Source organism: Ovis aries, chromosome 26 (genome assembly GCF_016772045.2).
Source record: "Ovis aries strain OAR_USU_Benz2616 breed Rambouillet chromosome 26, ARS-UI_Ramb_v3.0, whole genome shotgun sequence".
Lineage (NCBI taxonomy): Eukaryota > Metazoa > Chordata > Mammalia > Artiodactyla > Bovidae > Ovis > Ovis aries.
Window position 1 is genome coordinate 27,745,942 of NC_056079.1, and position 18,247 is coordinate 27,764,188.

At 38.8% G+C, this 18,247-nt stretch overlaps 1 protein-coding gene and 1 non-coding gene across 17 annotated transcripts in view; both read left to right on the top strand.

Moving 5' to 3' along the window:
• NRG1 (neuregulin 1) overlaps positions 1-18,247 on the top strand; it is a 242,658-nt gene that overhangs the window by 210,308 nt on the left and 14,103 nt on the right. For 6 of the 16 annotated variants that reach the window (XM_027962708.3, XM_060407181.1, XM_042241401.2 and 3 more), the window contains 4 exons: positions 2,118-2,176; positions 8,717-8,740; positions 13,797-13,899; positions 15,397-15,523. In XM_027962708.3, the coding sequence (XP_027818509.1) occupies positions 2,118-2,176; positions 8,717-8,740; positions 13,797-13,899; positions 15,397-15,523 (313 nt within the window). Of the gene's footprint in view, positions 1-1,464; positions 1,533-2,117; positions 2,673-8,716; positions 8,741-13,796; positions 13,900-15,396; positions 15,524-18,247 lie in introns of those variants that run through there. The other 10 variants (XM_027962709.3, XM_027962711.3, XM_042241399.2 and 7 more) reach the window with 4 other exon arrangements.
• On the top strand, positions 17,435-17,507 carry TRNAW-CCA (transfer RNA tryptophan (anticodon CCA)). The gene has a single exon. It is a non-coding gene; the product is annotated as a tRNA-Trp (tRNA).

Consider the following 18,247-nt stretch of genomic DNA (forward strand, 5'->3'; position numbering starts at 1 on the left):
ATAACCAGTTCATTTATAAAAACTCGTTTTGAAGAATTAAAAACAAACTATGTAAATAAGATGTTTGTTGTTAAGCTTATTGATATTATTATTAATGACCATAATTATACTTTATTGACACAAGTACTCATAGGGCTGAAAATATGGAACTGTTAGTATTTATTCTTACAAGCCATTCTTCGTGAAATTAGTGAAGCAGATATACCAAATCACTTGAGAATGTTTTTTTGACATTGAATTTGGCTTTAAGGGGGATGAAAAAAAAATCAACCTGATATTAGCAAAAATGAATAGTTTTATTCACATCTCTTTGATGCCAAAAAGGTGGTGTTTATTTTTATTTATTCTGGGAAAGAAATCATGCATGACATTTATGGTCTAGATGAACTACTGATAATAATCATGGCTATCAGTGTGGGGTACCTGTAAGAAGTATATTTGTGTCCTGGAACTTTTTGATGACCCTGTTTCTTTGAGTATGATATTTGGGGTAAAATGAATCCATTCTGAAATGCTTTAGTTACTGGAGTTAATAACAACAAAAAGAGCAGTTTTAAAGGACTTCCATCTCTAGGTACAGCCCTATCCCAAGACCTTGAGAACAATATTCTACCAAGATTCTGGAATTTTGATAGGCAAATGTGAGTGAGTAAAATGTAAATTTTATACAGTTTCAAAGCAGTTTACCTTAAATGCAAAATGATTTTCAGTAAATACTTCAGTAGAAGAATAACTACTTAAATTTTTTTAATGTATTTGATTTGGGATAATTGCATGAAGTGACATTTGTACTACTAAAACTCTGCCTCTTTATAGATTTTTTACACCATTAAAAATAAGACCTACTTTGTATTATCTTTTAAAAAAAGGAGGATGTCATTTTTCTCGTCAGTAATCATTAGAGTGTGAAAGTGCTTTATTCCTATTGTAATTTGATGATTTCAAAGATACCAGTAACAGAGGAGCCTGGCAGGCTACAGTCCATGGGGTCTCAGAGGCAGGCATGACTTAACAACCAAACAACAGCAAAATGAAATGAAGTACAAAATTATGTCTACAAAAGAAAAAACTCAGAATTATTTAAATGGTAAGTGATGATGGATGGAACCATATAAGCTCTTACCAAAATCAGTGCTTCAACGTCAGTTGATCATTGACAAATTCAGAAATGCCCAAGAGATAATGACTTATCTGCCCATACCTTGCCAAGCCCTTTCAACCTTTCAGCCTCACACTAGTTAAATTTCAGTTAACTGATTTTACAAAAACTGAAGCAAACAACAGAAATATATACCCCACAGTTTTCATGGGACATGGTTTTCTAAATGTTTTGTCTTCTCTTCTTTATGTTGTTCAGCCACCAGGTCATTTGTAGGACTCTCCATACTCCATAGGAGGAAAATTGCCAGTCTGAAAGTTCAGTGTCTATAGCGTTCGATTGCTTATTACATTTTTACCCTCTAGGTGCCAACCTGGATTCACTGGAGCGAGATGTACTGAGAATGTGCCCATGAAAGTCCAAACCCAAGAAAGTATGTTAAAATAATCTGAAATTTGCTCTCTCCCCCAAACTACAGCAACAATCGCTACCGCTTGGTGCCTTTACAGCTCAGTTGTGACTGATTCCTTTTGTTCTAATCATGGTTAACCCACTCAGGGCAGAAACCCATTCAATGCGATATTGTCTAGGTATGTCTCTGCAACAAACCACAAAGGTCATCAATTTCATAAAACCCATCTGGATGGTCCATGATGCTGGCAATCATGGCGGGCGGGCCCACCAAAACTCCTCTCCTTCCAGTGCCTTGGACCAACACTACCAAGCAGGAAACCTAGTTGAAGAAAAACATCCAGCTTTCATTTTAAGTGGCCCCGTTTGAGAGAACACGGTCACTTAAAATGCTGGGATCTTTCTATCATGTGTATCCAAATTTTTATCCCACTGGGGGAACTGCCAGAGTCTAAAAGCCATGATGAGGACGAAGACTCAGTTCCTGAGAGTGAACTCACCAAGTTCAGTCAAATGACACTGAAGGAGCTTCTTTCTAGCATATATTCACCTCTTCTCTTTTTTCTCTGTTTTTTTTCTACCATTGTTTTTTTGTTTCTTCTCTCAGGTGCCCAAATGAGTTTACTGGTGATCGCTGCCAAAACTACGTAATGGCCAGCTTCTACAGTACGTCCACTCCCTTTCTGTCTCTGCCTGAATAGGAGCATGCTCAGTTGGTGCCGCTTTCTTGTTGCCGCATCTCCCCTCAGATTCCACCTAGAGCTAGATGCGTTTTACCAGGTCTAACATTGACTGCCTCTGCCTGTCGCATGAGAACATTAACACAAGCAAATGTATGACTTCCTCTGTTCGTGACTAGTGGGCTCTGAGCTACTCATAGGTGCGTGAGGCTCCAGTGTTTCTGAAATTGATCTCGAATTACTGTGATACAACGTGATAGTCTCTCTCACCCAGTGCAATGACAATAAAGGCCTTGAAAAGTCTCACTTTTATTGAGAAAATAAAAATCATTCCACGGAACAGTCCATTTTCTTTATAAAATGACCCCATCCTTGAAAAGGAGGTGTGCTAAGTTGTAACCAGTACACACTTGAAATGATGGTAAGTTCGCTTTGGTTCAGAATGTGTTCTTTCCGACAAATAAACAGAATAAAAGAGTTCAGATGTTTCTCTTCATTAACCAAACAGTTTGCATTTAAAAAAAAAAAAAGCACTGAATAGGAAAATTAAAAGCAAACATTTCACAGTAAAGGAGATAGCCTGGCTTCTATTTGACCTTGTTTAGGAAACAAGGGATTCAAGTCTAAATGATTTTAGATGAATTGTTAAATCACTTATTTATGCTATTCTACTCTCAATAATAATTTTAGGAAAAAGTTGTTTTTTTAAAATATTTATTAGTTACTATGAAATATCACAATTCACTGCTAGATGTATACTTTTAAAATGAGGACCGGGAAATTCTGATGGATTTCTTTGGCTTCATGAAGTTTTGAACATTCCTAAAAGACCGTTTACATTATATATAACTGCATGGATAACTAAACTATGTATCTGTCCTTCTTTTGTGAACAAGGACTTTAGCTTTTAATTCTGGAACTTTCAAAGCATTATTTTAAAAATAGATTCCATGTAGTTATCCATGTAGATCAAGAGTGACAATTTTTTTTTTCTGTAAATTTAGATCAGATAGTAAATGCTTTTGCATTTGCAGACTATACCATTACTGTCATAACCACAGAAAACTCAGCCTGTGGAGCACAAAAGCAATTCATAAGTATGGCCGTGTGCTATTAGATTTTATTTACAAAAGCATTATAATGGATTTGTCAGCCTCTGATTCGGCTTGTCAATTGCTTACCCCCCAAAATATTTCACATAGTGTATTGTGGTATAAATTCATGTAACACAAGAAACAGTGATAGAAATTGGTCATTTGGGGGCCCTAAAAGAATGAGATTTGACCCTTATTTGTAGTCATGCAAAGAATAACATTCCGTTTCTCATGTTAACAGTCATGGAAGAATAAATTCTATCAAAAAAAGAAATTTCATATGCATTATGAGGAGATTGGACCCATGCTATTCCATCAGTTTTTTAGTGAGTGGTACTTCTGATGTATTTACAAAAGCTGCATATCAAAAATCACGTTACAGGCCATTTTTTGTTGTGAAAAAGTGATAAATTGGCATTGCCAAATTTTCAAACACAGTCTCCTCTTTATTCAAAACCTTTAAATAAAATGCTTTTACTGGACAGAACTGTTCTCTCTATAGCTATAGATTTTTGTTATAAAGGTAGATAAGATGGAACATAAAAACAGAAGGTAAATAATAAAATTTTACTTAATACAGCCATTCCTTTTAGAAATGTTTGTATTCAAATGACATGGATTTACAAATCCCTGTGACTGTATAAATTCAGTACAATTATATTTTAAACTTTAATGAAAATTCTGAACATGTGTATTGTACTTAAATTTTTGGAATATCATTGTGCACTGAAAGCATTGTAAAAGTGAAGGCATTTTCCAAAATAATGATGCAGTGAGATCTGACAGAAGAACCTGAAAAAATGTTCTCAATTTCTGTTTTAGACCATACTCTCTTTCATAAGATATAATTTAAAAATAGCCATTATGTATTTTAATCAGAATGTGATTCCTTGAATAAATTCTTTAGTAAGCTTTCAGTGGCACTTTTGGAAGATGTCCAGGAAAACAGCATTCAGATTTAACCTGATTTAACAAAGATAGATAGGAAGCACATTTATAAACAAAGTCTGTAATGACTGTGCATCAGTCCTGCCTCGTGTCTGGAACAGCAAGAGCTTCCATTCAGAAACTGCTTTCCAAAATTGTCTTGCCCAGAGTTAATTTTCTAACTTCCATGTCTTAGATTCTCAGTTTTTACTTCCACAAACCTTCACATCGAAGGCAGGGAAATAAATATTTGCTGCTCTAAGAACTTTATGTTCAACTAGTAATGAAAGCTACACAAAAGCTAAAAAGTGTTGCCATCTTGGTAAAGTTTAAAATTTACTTATTTTTGTTCATAAAGTTTGAAATGCATATCATACATTTTAAAAGAAAAAATATTCCCCAGCTTCAGAGAGACACATTGTTCAACTTACCAAACCACATTTTCAGTTGATGAATCACATTGTAAAAGAACATACAATTTTTTAAATGCTTCTAAACACATAACTTACATTATTAGGATTTAATTCAATTTTTCTGGTCAGGGTGTCCTATGGGACATGTATTGATTTATAAAAACTGATTTAAAATATAAAAGAAAGGAACACATGTATCTTTTATAGGGCTTTCTTGAAGGAAGCCATTTGCCTTGAAATAAAACATTTATAATACTTTCTTGGAAAATATTGTTGAGGTTAGTAAGCGTTAGGTTTCACCCCTCTCAACACAGAGTTCCTGCTTCAAAGGATTGTTTTCATCATTGTGTGTGTGTTGTGTGTGGGGGAGGTGCATGTGTGCCTGTGTTTGTGTATACAAACAATCAATAATCAATTTATAGACAATAGGAAAAAACACACAGCTTCAATAGTTTCAAGCAGTATGGAGCAAATAGGTCATATATAAACTAACATCTAATAGGAAGTAATTCTAGAATAGCCCAAAGTATAGACTATTTTAAAAGAGTACAATTTTAGAGCTTATAGGCATATCCTCAGAATGAGTAAACTCAGACAGCCTTAAAAGTATTTTTGATTCATAGGTTACTAGTGCCTAAATTATTTGTGTTGATTTTTCCAAATGTTTTTAAAATTCACTGAAGTTGTTAGTTTCTTTATCAAACATGCGCATCTTGCTGAAAGTAGAATAAAGACACCTCAACCTATAACAGAATTATTAACTCCAGCTAAGCATTAGTGAGATTTCACTGTGTGTGTTTTTATGAACATACTTGCTCATGGCATATGTAAACTTGGAAGAAAGGAGTTTCCTATTGCATTTCAAAGGGTTCAGTGGCAATATGGATTGGTATATGTGAAAAAAAAAAAGCATCTCCTATTGTAAAGGTAAGTTGAAAATTAGAAGTCAGTGGCTAAATTGGTCCCATTTAGAAATGACATTGACAGGACTCCTCTAGAATCCTCAGGGGGGCAAAAGTCAAGAGGACACATACCTCTTTGAGATTACTTGCTTAAGAAAACCCAAGAATGTCTTCAAATGTTAACAGAAATTATAATTGCATGTATGGACAATTTCAACTTTTCAAGAAGTTTTCTTGTTCTTTTCTCTAAGACAATTGAAAATTTAAATTAACCTACAGGTTAATCAGTTTTCTTCAAACAATTATGAAATCCTACAGCAAAAGATTAGTGAGTCAGTACTTAATAGTTTCTAAAGACTCAGATTTAAATTAATTTTTTATATTGCTTACTGCACAGCAGGAAATCACATGTAGAAAAGGAAGCTAAATTGTTTACAGTAACCTTCGTGTTTTTGAATTATTAATTTAATTTGAAAAATGGAGTGGCTAGGCAGATGTTCAATAGGAAACATATGATATGTAATAAGCCTAAGCCAACATTAGATTAAATAGAACAGATAGAAAGTAATAAGCTCTTCAGAAAATGAAAAGTATTTGTGTATTCTGCTTTTCTTGACTCACAATGAAAGAAATGTAGCCACCAATAGTCAAATAAATCACAGTAGTGTTTGCTCCAGGACTTGGGTGATTGATGCATGCTTCCCTCTGCGTGTTTCCTTGTTAGGGCTTATGGGCAGAAGAGAGTACAATTTTAAGTACCAATTTCCCTTTGAATTATTTGAAATTGGAGCTGCCTGATATGAATGACTTCCCATGAAATGAAATTAGAGTTAGGCTCACCAACTTACCTATAAAACTGTAAATGCAGTAATATATATGCATGAGCATGCTACTAATTTTATTGAAGACTTAACCAAGCTTTCTATGCAACTAATATAGATAATTAGCAGTGTTCATGTAGGCATGGAATCATGATTCTCTTCTCTGGAAAGAGTTTCTGTAGTCATCTGTTGATTTTAACCCTTAAATTGTTACTGATGTAGGAGGAAAAGGCAAGACACATAGGGGGTTGTAGGGAGAAAAATTGAGTCAGTTGCTCATGAAAACGTGTAAGGAAATTTATTATCACTTCCTCAGAAAACGAATTGTGGTACCTTGATGTTCTGAAGTTTATATGGAAGAAACAACTTGAGGGAAAATGGCAATTTGTCCAATTCAGTGTTGCACAGAGGCAAGAGAAATTTGGACTGGAAAAAACTGTTAATTTTGCTGTGAACACGGTGCAAACCAAAGTCACTCTACAGCCTCTTTCTTTAAATTTATGAAAAATGTACCTGATTTGCCTGAGTACCCTGGACTTAAGGCAAAGAAAATTCTATTATATAAAGTGCCTCTTTATCATTGTTAGTCAGCGTACTATTTGATATGTATTTATACATACATATTATACATACATATATATAAAATCTGGGAAACTTCATTTCCGTAAGAGGTGGCAAGTTTTTTTTTTTTTTTAATATAAATTCTTGATATATCACAGAGCCTGTCAGAGTTTTGAGGGCCCGGAAATTAGTCAAAACTAAGCCTGCATGCCTGCGATCAGTGGCCCAAAGTAAATCTCCAGATACACCTGTCCGCCAAGCTGTTAAACCCCTCTGCTGTTGGCCGACACACTTCACGTCTCCTTTATTTCACAGGGTCACCCTGTGAGGCCTGTGTCAATACCATAAGCATTTTGTCAATGAGAAATGAACTTGTCCAAAGTCACTGAACAGGTAAATGGCAGAGAAAGGACCTGAAACCAGGATGACTCCAAACACAATCTCTCTATGAGGAGATCTGTTCATGTCCAAACTGTTTTGGAAAAGAAGTACCCCTCCAGCATGTGCTTTCAAACTGAAGAGATGCCTTGTCAGATTCGGGGACTGTCCTGGTATCTCTCTAGTCAGTGACCAAGGAAAAGAAATACAGACCACAGAACCCCTCTGTTTTCATCCTGCCTTTCCACCCCCCACACACATACGGGAGTCCGGAAGGGCCCCAGATGATGACATGTGGTTAACAGTTTTTTGTTTTAAGAATGGAAAGCGTCATTTCTTGATTGGTTTTTTTGTTTTTTGTGTTTGGGTTTTTTTTTTTTTTTTTCATTTGCCTGATTTTCCCCACTTTTCCACTTGAGTCTGTGCAGGTCCTGCCAGGCCTGCAGTTCTGATGTGTCCTCAGTCAGGTGTGCTAGGACTGTGGGCTGGGGGCGCACAGCTTCCAGCCCTCTCCCCTGGGTAGCTCTGCAGGCCTGCTGGGTGCCTGTGGCCATCAGCTATCATCTGGGCATCAGGGCTCAGCGCTGGGAAGTGCTCATCTAATTGGCTCTTTGTGATTTGAGGAAGTGCTAAATTAAAATTAACCAAAGAACCCAGGAATTGCATCCTCCCCCTGCCTCCTTTTTTTTTAAAAAACCATTTGAAAAAGTGAGGGAGTCACTGCTATCCTATGCCACACAGAGATGATACAGAAAACTGGAAGCAGGCTCCCGGTTGCCTCAGTGCCCTGGCTGGCTTTTTTGAGCAGAAGTGTTCTCCATGTCATACCAGTGATGGAGAGAGTGGAAGATTTGGGGGGAAAGGAAATAGTTTAAAGATAAGTAAATAATACAACAGGAAATATTAGAGCATAGCTAGCCCCAAACAGTGAAAATGAGCAATCTAATGGGACAAAAATTTCCAACCTAATTGCTCCTCTTGGCTTCACCTCCCTGCTCTGCCACTCTCTGCCTTTGGGTAAAATGACTTCACCTCCCTGGAACTCCACGCCTGCCTTTTGAAAGCAGAAGGGTGAAATGATACCAAATGCCATCTCTGATGATAAATCCGGTCTTTCGATTCCCAGATAATGCATAGCATAGAGGAGGGGTCAGCCATTCACTTCTCCCTCAGTAAGGTCTTTTAAGGGTTAATAAAGACAGTGCTGAAATTTGCACACCTCTTGAAAAAGAAGTTCCCTCTGTGGACTCGTAGGGGCGTACCTGAGCACTGCTTCCTTAACCATCCGCCATTTGTTTGTTCCATGTGCACGCACAGAGCCGTAAGTCGTGTGTAATGTGTTTTGGAGTGCAGTGTATTGCTCTTTTCTGAAACTTTTTCCCTTTCTTTCTTTTTTTTTTTTTTTTTTTGTCAACTTTCTGCATTGGCAGAGCATCTTGGGATTGAATTTATGGGTATGGACCAATCATCATTCCTTTTAGCCTGCAGAATTTAGAGCCTATGAGCTGAAACCTTTATATTTCCCCCCTGTCTACTCTTACCTTTCAGTTCCTAACTAATTTCCTTTCTCTTTAGAAGGGATCATACAGCTATAACAATGATTTCTTTGCTTTCAATCTATGGTTAGTTTACCGACGAGGTACTGAGGGCAGCAGCTTTTAGACTCAAAACTTTCACTTAGAGTTGAAAATCGCCTTACTTGGTACAGTTCACACACATCCCATGTTCCTTGAGCCACTGATCAGAGCTGACCATGCTGTTATTCCAGAGCTGGGTAAGTTGAAGTGATTCATAAGGCTTTAGGAGGAACCAAGCCAGGGGCCTGAGAACAAAAGAAGCTTCACATACACCAACTTAAGAACACTCCGCATTTTCGGCTAATGGGAGCTTTCAGTTCAGTTCAGTTCAGTCGCTCAGTCGTGTCCGACTCTTTGCGACCCCATGAATCGCAGCTTTACGTACAATGTAAAAATCATCTATTCATATTGTAACATAGAAAGCTCTTACACTGCAGCATAATATTACATACATTCCCTGATAGCTCAGGTGGTAAAGAATCTGCCTGCAATGCACGAGACCCCAGTTCAATTCCTGGGTTGGAAAGATCCCCTGGAGAAGAGAAAGGCTACCCACTTCAGTATTCTGGCCTGGAGAATCCCTTGGACTGTATATGGCTGAGCAACTTTCACTTTTCACTTTCAGACATGGATTACTCTAGTTTTCTGGAGATATATACAAGCACTGCACTAGTCAGCTTCATTATCTTATGAGCAAGGAAATAAAAAACAACAAAATACACTATGCTATTGTAGATGGAAATTCTAGCACTAATAGAATTAAATTTGAGTCACCATATCCCAAGTAATCAAATACGAATTTTCATACTGTTCGCCAGTGGCTCAGCAGTAAAGAATCCACCTGCCAATGCAGGAAACTCAAGTTCTATCCCTGGGTTGGAAAGATCCCCTGGAGAAGGAAATGGCCACCCACTCCAGTATTCTTGCCTTGGAAATCCCATGGAAAGAGGAGCCTGGTGGGCTACAGTCCGTGGGGTTGCAGAGTTGGATATGACTTAGCGACTAGACAACATCCTAGATAGTTGGGAGAAAAGCCAGGCTTGGCAGGAAGGGGAAGCCATTTTGTCCTCCCGGAGGCTCTGCAGTGCAGGTCCCCAGGCTTCCTGAATGCTACAGCGCTGGAAGTGCGTATCAGTCAATAAAGCAATGTCCTTGATAAAGGACTGTCTGGCCTCCATTCAGCTAGTGTCAGTGACATCATGCAACAAAAGCATCTTATAGCTGTTGCTTTCTTTTCAATGATAACATCACAGTCTACACCTAATGTACTTTACATAATCTGTGGAAAATGAGGCTGTTGCAAGCTATCAGTTTCCAGGGATAGAAACTCAATTACTTGCACATTCCCCTCCCCCCAGAAAAAAATTCCAAGAGAAAACTATTCATGTGATGGGGAAAGCCCTACATTCGTGTAACTGGTCCTTTGCACATCAGAGAACATCACTCGAGAATAAGGAGTACGAAAAGCCCCACCAACATCCCACGGGTGTCAGGTGGTCTACTTGAGGGGCATTATCTATTCAAGTTACTTCCCTCGGGATGAAATTTATCCCACTTCTCAAAAGGCATATTGGCCTTACCTGAAAGGAAGAAAAAAAAATCCCACCGTCACCTCGTCTCTTCTCCCTAACAGCATCCTTCCAGTGTTATCACTTTAGGGTCTAATTATTAAATTTAATATTTATTTTCCCAAACAATGAAGTAGGGTGATGGCTTTTTCAGATACATGAGCTCCCTCAGTAAGACCTGAAGTGTTTAGTAAAGGCACCCTGAGCTGATACCCACACACCTCTTACAGGAAAAGCTTCCAGAGGTTCCAGCCAGCCAGAACGTTCCATCCTTAAGGAAAATCAGACCTTACAGGCTAATTGTAACGGCCAAGGCTTCTGTCTCGGCCTGGCCAGATCAGTCTGAAAAACATGCTTGATCTGATTCATTTAATGCATCCAGCCAAACCGTAAAGGCTTAGAAGTGTTTCAACTCATTAAGGCAGATCCACCAACAGGACTGATGGATTCTTTTTTTCAACACTGTCTCTAATTTGCTCTTGTCCAGTTGACCCTGTAACACAGGGGAAAAATAAGGGAGAAAAATGTTTTTTTTTTAAAGCATTTTTTATATTATTGTCCACCAAGTATTTCTCCTTGAACATATTTATATTGTGAGGGTCACCTGATTTAGGGAACCATTGAAAGATCTGATAGAAACTTAAATGGAAAACATTTAATGCATTCAGGCCATCCTGATGTGAGTATAGAGTCCTAAGCCACATCTATGCTCTAGGGGACTTGGTTTCAACTGGCTCATCTTAGCACTTTTGTTTTGCCCTTTGGCCTTGACTGGGCTGCCTTTCCAGTTCCATGATTGATTTTCCTGGGAAGTGTCATCTGCTGACATAACCGGGGGAGAATGAGCAAGTCATTATATGCCATTTCTTCACGAAGCCTAGTCAGTCTATTAGAATTAACAACCACCAAAAAACTTGCAAAAGACGGCACGATGCCTTCCCCACTTTTAACCCTTGGATAGGTCCTCTTTTTGCAGTTTGGGGAAGCAGTTTCCCAGGTTTTTCTAAAGATAGAATTGGAAGATGGAAGCACTACCAGTGCTTGCTGTTTGAAAAGAAGGAAAAATAGAGTAAGTAAAAGAAGTACAGTAGGATCTTCACTTTCTAGGCACTTTCTAAACAGGATTCTTAACTAGTTCATCCCAAACAAAAGATTCCTGCTCTGTGTTCTGCTTCCCCCAGAGAAGGACCAGTAGGGTGATGCCTTTGCTCTTTAGACTTAGTGCTAAAATCATCCAGGTGCCCGTTCCAGCCACATCAGCTCACAGATTAACACCTTATGAAATTGAATTCCCCGTCCTGTGACTCTAGGGGAAGGGAGGCAGCAGACACTCGCAATTAACATACAAGCATCCACACGTCACGTCCTCATTTGACTTAAACGCGGCACAGAAATAAAGTGGCAGGGCTCTCTGTCTCCTGGTCCGTTGTCGCCCCCGCAATGCACCAGCTGCTTTGCTTTCTAATTGTGGCTGCCACGTGACCGCCAGCCTAGGTTAGGAGTTATGCTGTATGGGATAACCCTTCCAAATCTATATCCACCTTGCTTCCCACCCCAGCACTTCCTCCCTCTGGTTTTCTTTTATGTATTTATTTTTCCTCCCCTAGTATCAGGCATGCTGTGCCAGGAACCTCAGATGGCTCCTTCACTCTTTAACCTCGTTTTTCCCTCCTACCTGGCTTCCTCCCTCTCTCCGTCATTCTGTCAGTCTGTCCTCTCAGTTTGCTCTTTTCCTCTTCCAACCCTTTCTGTTTGTTTTCGTATAATCTCTGCAGCATTCTGGTCTTTTTCTTTACCCACTGACTATTTTCTCCTCCTCCTCCTCCTTAATAATCAGTGATCTTATTAATTTGATTTGACAATGTTCCTGACCTGTTAACTGGAATTTGATTACCATGGGCTTGGCTTGTAGGAAATGTTTTTGTTTAATGATAAAGTGTGCTGTATCATAGAAATGGCATTGCACCTTTTTTCATTTCAAGAAGACTTCCGGCAACTTGCCCTCTCTCAGTAGAGGGAAAAAGAAAAAAAAACAAAAAACAAAAAACAAAAAACAAAAAAAAACTGTGGCTGCTGAGACAGAGAATGTAAATTGAAATTGTTCTATAAGGCCCCATGTTGATATCCAGATAAGAGACCTTCATTGGTAAAATATTTCCCAGTTCTTGACCAGTGTGTTAATCAGAATAGCAAATGCAGCTTAGACTGCTTATTATGCACTGGTTAATTTCTCTTTCTCATTGAACTTGTGAATATTTCCCAGTGAGTGTGACCAGACTGGTTGGAAGCTTCGTTCCTAAGAGGATCAGGTTCACCATTAAATCAGCCAATCTTATTAAGAACCTGACTCCCGTTCTATAGCAATTTATCCCCCTCCAAAGCTGATTTGCAAATCGAAAACCTTCCATGAATCAGAAACTGGTTGCAGTGGGAGTATAGTAGTACCTTCATCTGAAATTTCTAAACATCCCACCTCCCTGGTGCAACCGACATTAGCTAATTTGCCAACTTGTCCAGTGCAGGAAGGTACAATCTATTCCAAATCTTATATCATTTGTGCCAGTGGTTTTGTAGTGTCATAAATTAGATCTCTAAGTACAACTGGTGAAGTCGTAATAACTGTTCCTCAAAGGGCAAGTCTTCCTCGTGGCCCAGGACTATCCCACCCATCTTACTGGAGTTTCTCTGATACAGTGCCAAGCTACTCCTTGTCCTGCTGCTTCTGTCCCCATTTTCCTATTAAATCATAGGAATCCTGCCTCAGTTTTGTTTCTAACTACAAGTCAAGCTCATGTTTGCAAATGTCTTTGAGTTGTCTTTTCTTTTTTTTTTTCTTTTGTTTTAAGTTAAAAGTGGTTCTTTGTAAAGACCACGGGAATAGGAACTAGCTGGGAAATCAAAAAAGGCTTGGGGTGGGGGAGGGGAGGGGACAGGAGGCTGGGAAGAAGGCGGAAGGGGAGGGTCCCAGTGGTGCCAATGCCAGCTCCTTTTATTGGCATCAATTCCTGTTGTCTTTGCAAGAGTTGTTTTTGTTTTTTTTTAATAAAATCTACAGTTTTAACCGAAATCGTTATTTTACCATTAACGTTTATGGTTTGTCAGTTTAGTACGCATCTATGGCTTAACATTAGAGTCATTGAATAGATCGTATTTTTTAAATTATAAATGGCCCTCCAATGGGCTTTGCAGCTTTATGCTCAAAATGTGGTGCAGAGCGTGCTGCACCTTACGTCTTATTTGCCGAAGGAATGAGTTGTCCCGTGTGTATTTTCTTGTGAACATGGACAATGCCAGCTCTTCAGCTGTAAGTCCGGGTGAGGGTCAGGGAGCTAGCCTCGCTGACGTCTGTTCTCATCCCTTTCCAGAAGCAGAGGAGCTCTACCAGAAGAGAGTGCTCACCATCACCGGCATCTGCATCGCACTGCTCGTGGTTGGCATCATGTGTGTGGTGGCCTACTGCAAAACCAAGTAAACACCTCCCCGGCCTCCTTCCCCCTGAGCTCACAGGCAGCCCGGGTGGCAAAGGCTATGCAGAAACCAGGCTCCACAGCCTTGTCCTGGAAGGGGCAGGGGGATTTCCTCCTTATTTTTGGTCCCAAATAACCCATTCCGAGGACCTTCCTAACCACAGGCATTAGAAAGCTTTGCCTATTTGTGTGAAAGTGTTCAGACTTTTGTTCATTGACCACAGTCCCATGACCCAAGAAAAGGGTTGGAGGGACAGGGTTGCATAGGTACCCATGCGGGTGTCTGTGGATATGGGTCCCTCCTGAAAGGAGTGTGGTGGGTACCACAAGTGAGCTTGTCACCTCAACTCTGAGGACACGTCCAATCTGCACTCAGACATAGGGGACAATGGAGGCGTTTGGTGGCGTTTGAAAGGCAGGCATTTTTAAAAACCATGATGGAGTTTTCAGTTGCATCTAGTTAGGTTACCAGTTCAAATTCTCCCACAGTGTGAGATGTACAAAAGGACTCTCACGGGAGGAGAAGCAAGCAAAACTTGCTTTGAAAGAATAAAAGAGAAAAGATGAAAATAGATTTGTGTTCACTTTGTTGGTTGTTGAAGCTGGGTCCTTGTTAACAAATACAATTATCATATGGTATGAATTCCTTTCACTTTTGTATCGTATGTAGAACTTCTACTTTGAAATAATGCTATTCACAGTTTTGTTTTACTTTGTCGTTTCATCACATAAACTCTCATGCCAAAACTAGTCATGGGAATATTATTACGATCTGAATTGAGAAACACAATCTGCATTTATGCCATAGAAACAAGGACATGGATGGCATTTCCTTAATGTCCTGGGATGTAGTGTGTTGCCAGAATTGAGCAAGCGACAGAGAAAAATAAACCTTCATGGAATCCGTCTTATGAGTCTTACTAGATTCAGTCTCAATATTTGAATATTCATTACCTAGTTATACAAAAATGTACTAGAATAGGATCATGTTATAATTGTGCCAAAATCTTCTGGCAAAAGATGTACACATTTTCACTCACATACACACACTATGATACACAGATTCAAAAGTAACTCCATTTTCTTGAAAGACACACAGGCAAAACTATAAATGAAATCAGCCTTATCAATTGCACAGCATGAATTGTAGCCTAAGACACATGACCATCTGTAAGACTTGGGCAAAGATGGAGTGATTATGAAAGTCTGAGTTTTAGCCAAAGCTCAACTTGACTTATCTTGTCTTCTCCACTGTTTTTTCCTTATCTCTCAGCAGCCCAGTTCAATTTCTGTAAGAATCCCACCGGCTTCTTCAATCTATTTGCTAAGAACAGATGATTCCACTTCTGAGATGGGGTGGCGTGCCCTCTCTCTCTCTCTCTCTCCCCACCAGTCCACTGCCTTGAGTGTTGTGTTGGTAGAAGAAAGAACTGACTGTACTGAAAAATGTCAATAATTAGAAAAAAAATAAATCAGTGCTCCATTTTTCCCTATCCAGGAAACAACGGAAAAAGCTTCATGACCGGCTTCGGCAGAGCCTTCGGTCTGAAAGAAACACCATGATGAACGTAGCCAACGGGCCCCACCACCCCAATCCGCCCCCTGAGAACGTGCAGCTGGTGAATGTATGTTGACTCTGCCCAGTGGGAAAGTTCAGCATCTCTCCTCTGTTAGGCACCTTGAAGTTTATTTTCTAAAGCTCTTAGTCTCTTAGCTGCTGCCATTAATCACCAGGGCTTCCAGGAAGCCAAGGTTTCGCCAAGAGAAAATAATGGGAACATTTTTTAAAGTGGATTTGGTGACTGTAAAACCAGCACATTTCCTCTTATAAAGTGTTCATTAATGGGTCGGAATAATAATGTTGGGTTTGTTCTGTAAGGAAGCCATAACCGGAAGAAAGAGCAGAGAAAAAAACACAAAGAAAAATAATAAAACTCATGACACAAGAATCAGAAGGAAATGTTTTATTTTTTTACACTTGGGAAATGAAGGCTGCTTGAGTCTATAACTAATTAGCACTGATAACTGAGCTAAAGGCTCTAGAGTCCTTTTTTTTTTTTTTTTAATTAGAGGCATTTTGAGGCGCCTTATGATTTACTGATTCTGAGAAGGGAGATATTAGGCCATGGAAAATGTTAAGGGCATTACCAGACTTGCTTCTCAGTAGCCAAAACAGAAGAATTTAATACTTTCTGATTCCTTGACTCTTTCTACAAGATACCAAACCCTCTGGAGGAAATAAATCCTTCAACATTCAAAGATGCATTTTTTAAATTTACCAATCATCTAGCTTTTAAATATAATGAAGTCATTAAATATTAGATTCAGAGAGTCTTTAGATAGCATTTTCCAAAACTCCCCCTAGGTTTTTTATAGATAGGGTAAGTCCTTTACATACAAACAAGTTCCATGCGAACAAGTTCTTATTTGTAAATCCAGTTTGTTGGTAAGTCCAACAAAATTAGCCTACATACCCAGCTAACACAAACGGCTATATAGTACTATAATAGGTTTATAATATGTTCACATCTTTGAAAGTTTGCAACTTGAAGATTCTTTTTTTTTTTAAATTTTTATTTTTACTTTATTTTACTTTACAGTACTGTATTGGTTTTGCCATACATTGACATGAATTATGTAGGGGACTTACTGTAAGAGCCAGGGCAGAGCGGGACTCAGCTTTCCTGGTTCTGGAGTATTACTCTTCCTGCTTCACCATCATTCTTGTTTTGCTTTCATTTCCCTTAGATGATTGGCTTTTTATAAGCAGAGCTGGAAGATTATATGACAGTAGCATTTTCAATCTTATAGTCAAAGATGAATTTTGTGTGGAGCAAATATATCAAAAGACCCAAGTTCAGGGTTGCTAGTAGTTCAGCCACCAGGAAGTCAGAAGACTGTTAGGTGCTGATAAATTAACATCCTTCACTACCAGTGAAGTAGTTAAGGAAAGGATGAAGTAACATCCTTTCCTCCCCCTACCAGTGTGTTCATTAGAATGTTCTACACAGTTGCTAAGTACATTCTCTATAGACATATCTTTAGTCTGTCACGTTGTATGTTATATAGGAAGCAGAATGACTGCCTGAATCCTGGTTATGGCTCAAGCTATGTGATTGTGAGTTTTAACTTTTCTAACCCCCATTTCTTCATCATAAAAATAATACCTACTTCAGAAAGTTCCAGTGGGCATTAAAAAAATAATCCACATAATCCATTAGCCCAGTGGCAGTTGGTGAGTGTTGTATAATTGTTAAATATTATTTTCATTAGATTCACTGAGCTTACATTGCCTTCCAGGGAACAAGAGTCATTTGTTATACAGACTAAAAATAGCTCATTACATACGACAACACCATCTTTTCCTTAAAGCAAAGATCCACATGGAATAAACCTTTCTATGGTTAAGATAACCAGCTAGAGTTTCAAGTATAATTCAGATTGTATTTTTTTGTTTGTTTCCATGAATATATCAGTTTCTTTTAGATCCCAATATATTCATGAAACTGATATATTCATCTTTTAGACCCCGGGCTTCCCTGATGGCTCAGAGGTTAAAGCGTCTGCCTCCAATGCAGGAGACCTGGGTTCGATCCCTGGGTCAGGAAGATTCCCCTGGAGAAGGAAATGGTAACCCACTCCAGTATTCTTGCCTGGAGAATCCCATGGACGGAGAAGGCTGGTAGGCTACAGTCCATGACGTCGCAAAGAGTCGGACACGACTGAGCGACTTCACCTTCTCCTTTTAGAGCCCATAACTTATCAGATCATCAGTGTCCTATTTCATCTAAGACTATTCCTATGCATGTCTTTTCCCATTACTTAACTCAATTTGGTATAAATACTGCTCCTGCTACTGCTAAGTCACTTCAGTCGTGTCTGATTCTGGGCGACCCCATAGACGGCAGCCCATCAGGGTCCCCCGTCCCTGGGATTCTCCAGGCAAGAACACTGGAGTGGGTTGCCATTTCCAGTGTTTAAAAGAAAATTTTAAAATGTCCCTCTCTTACTAATAAAGGTGATAATAACTACTGTGATTTAGTGGCGAAAAATAAAATAGAATCTGCATGTACCAAATATAAGACCTTCTATCTATTGTATGATTTGTCAGGGTTTATAACCTTGACCACTGTTATAAATTCTTCAAATCTCTCAGGAACCTTGGTAGTCTTACCATTGACAACGAGGTAAAAATTTCAATGATATCATTAGAGCAACATGGATGCTGGGAAATCGAAAGAGAAATGTAGATTCAAAATATAGAGATTATTTTAAAAATTCTTCTAATGACTTAAAATTTGAAATAAGACAAACCATTTCTGTGCTTGCAACAGCTTACAAAAGTAAGT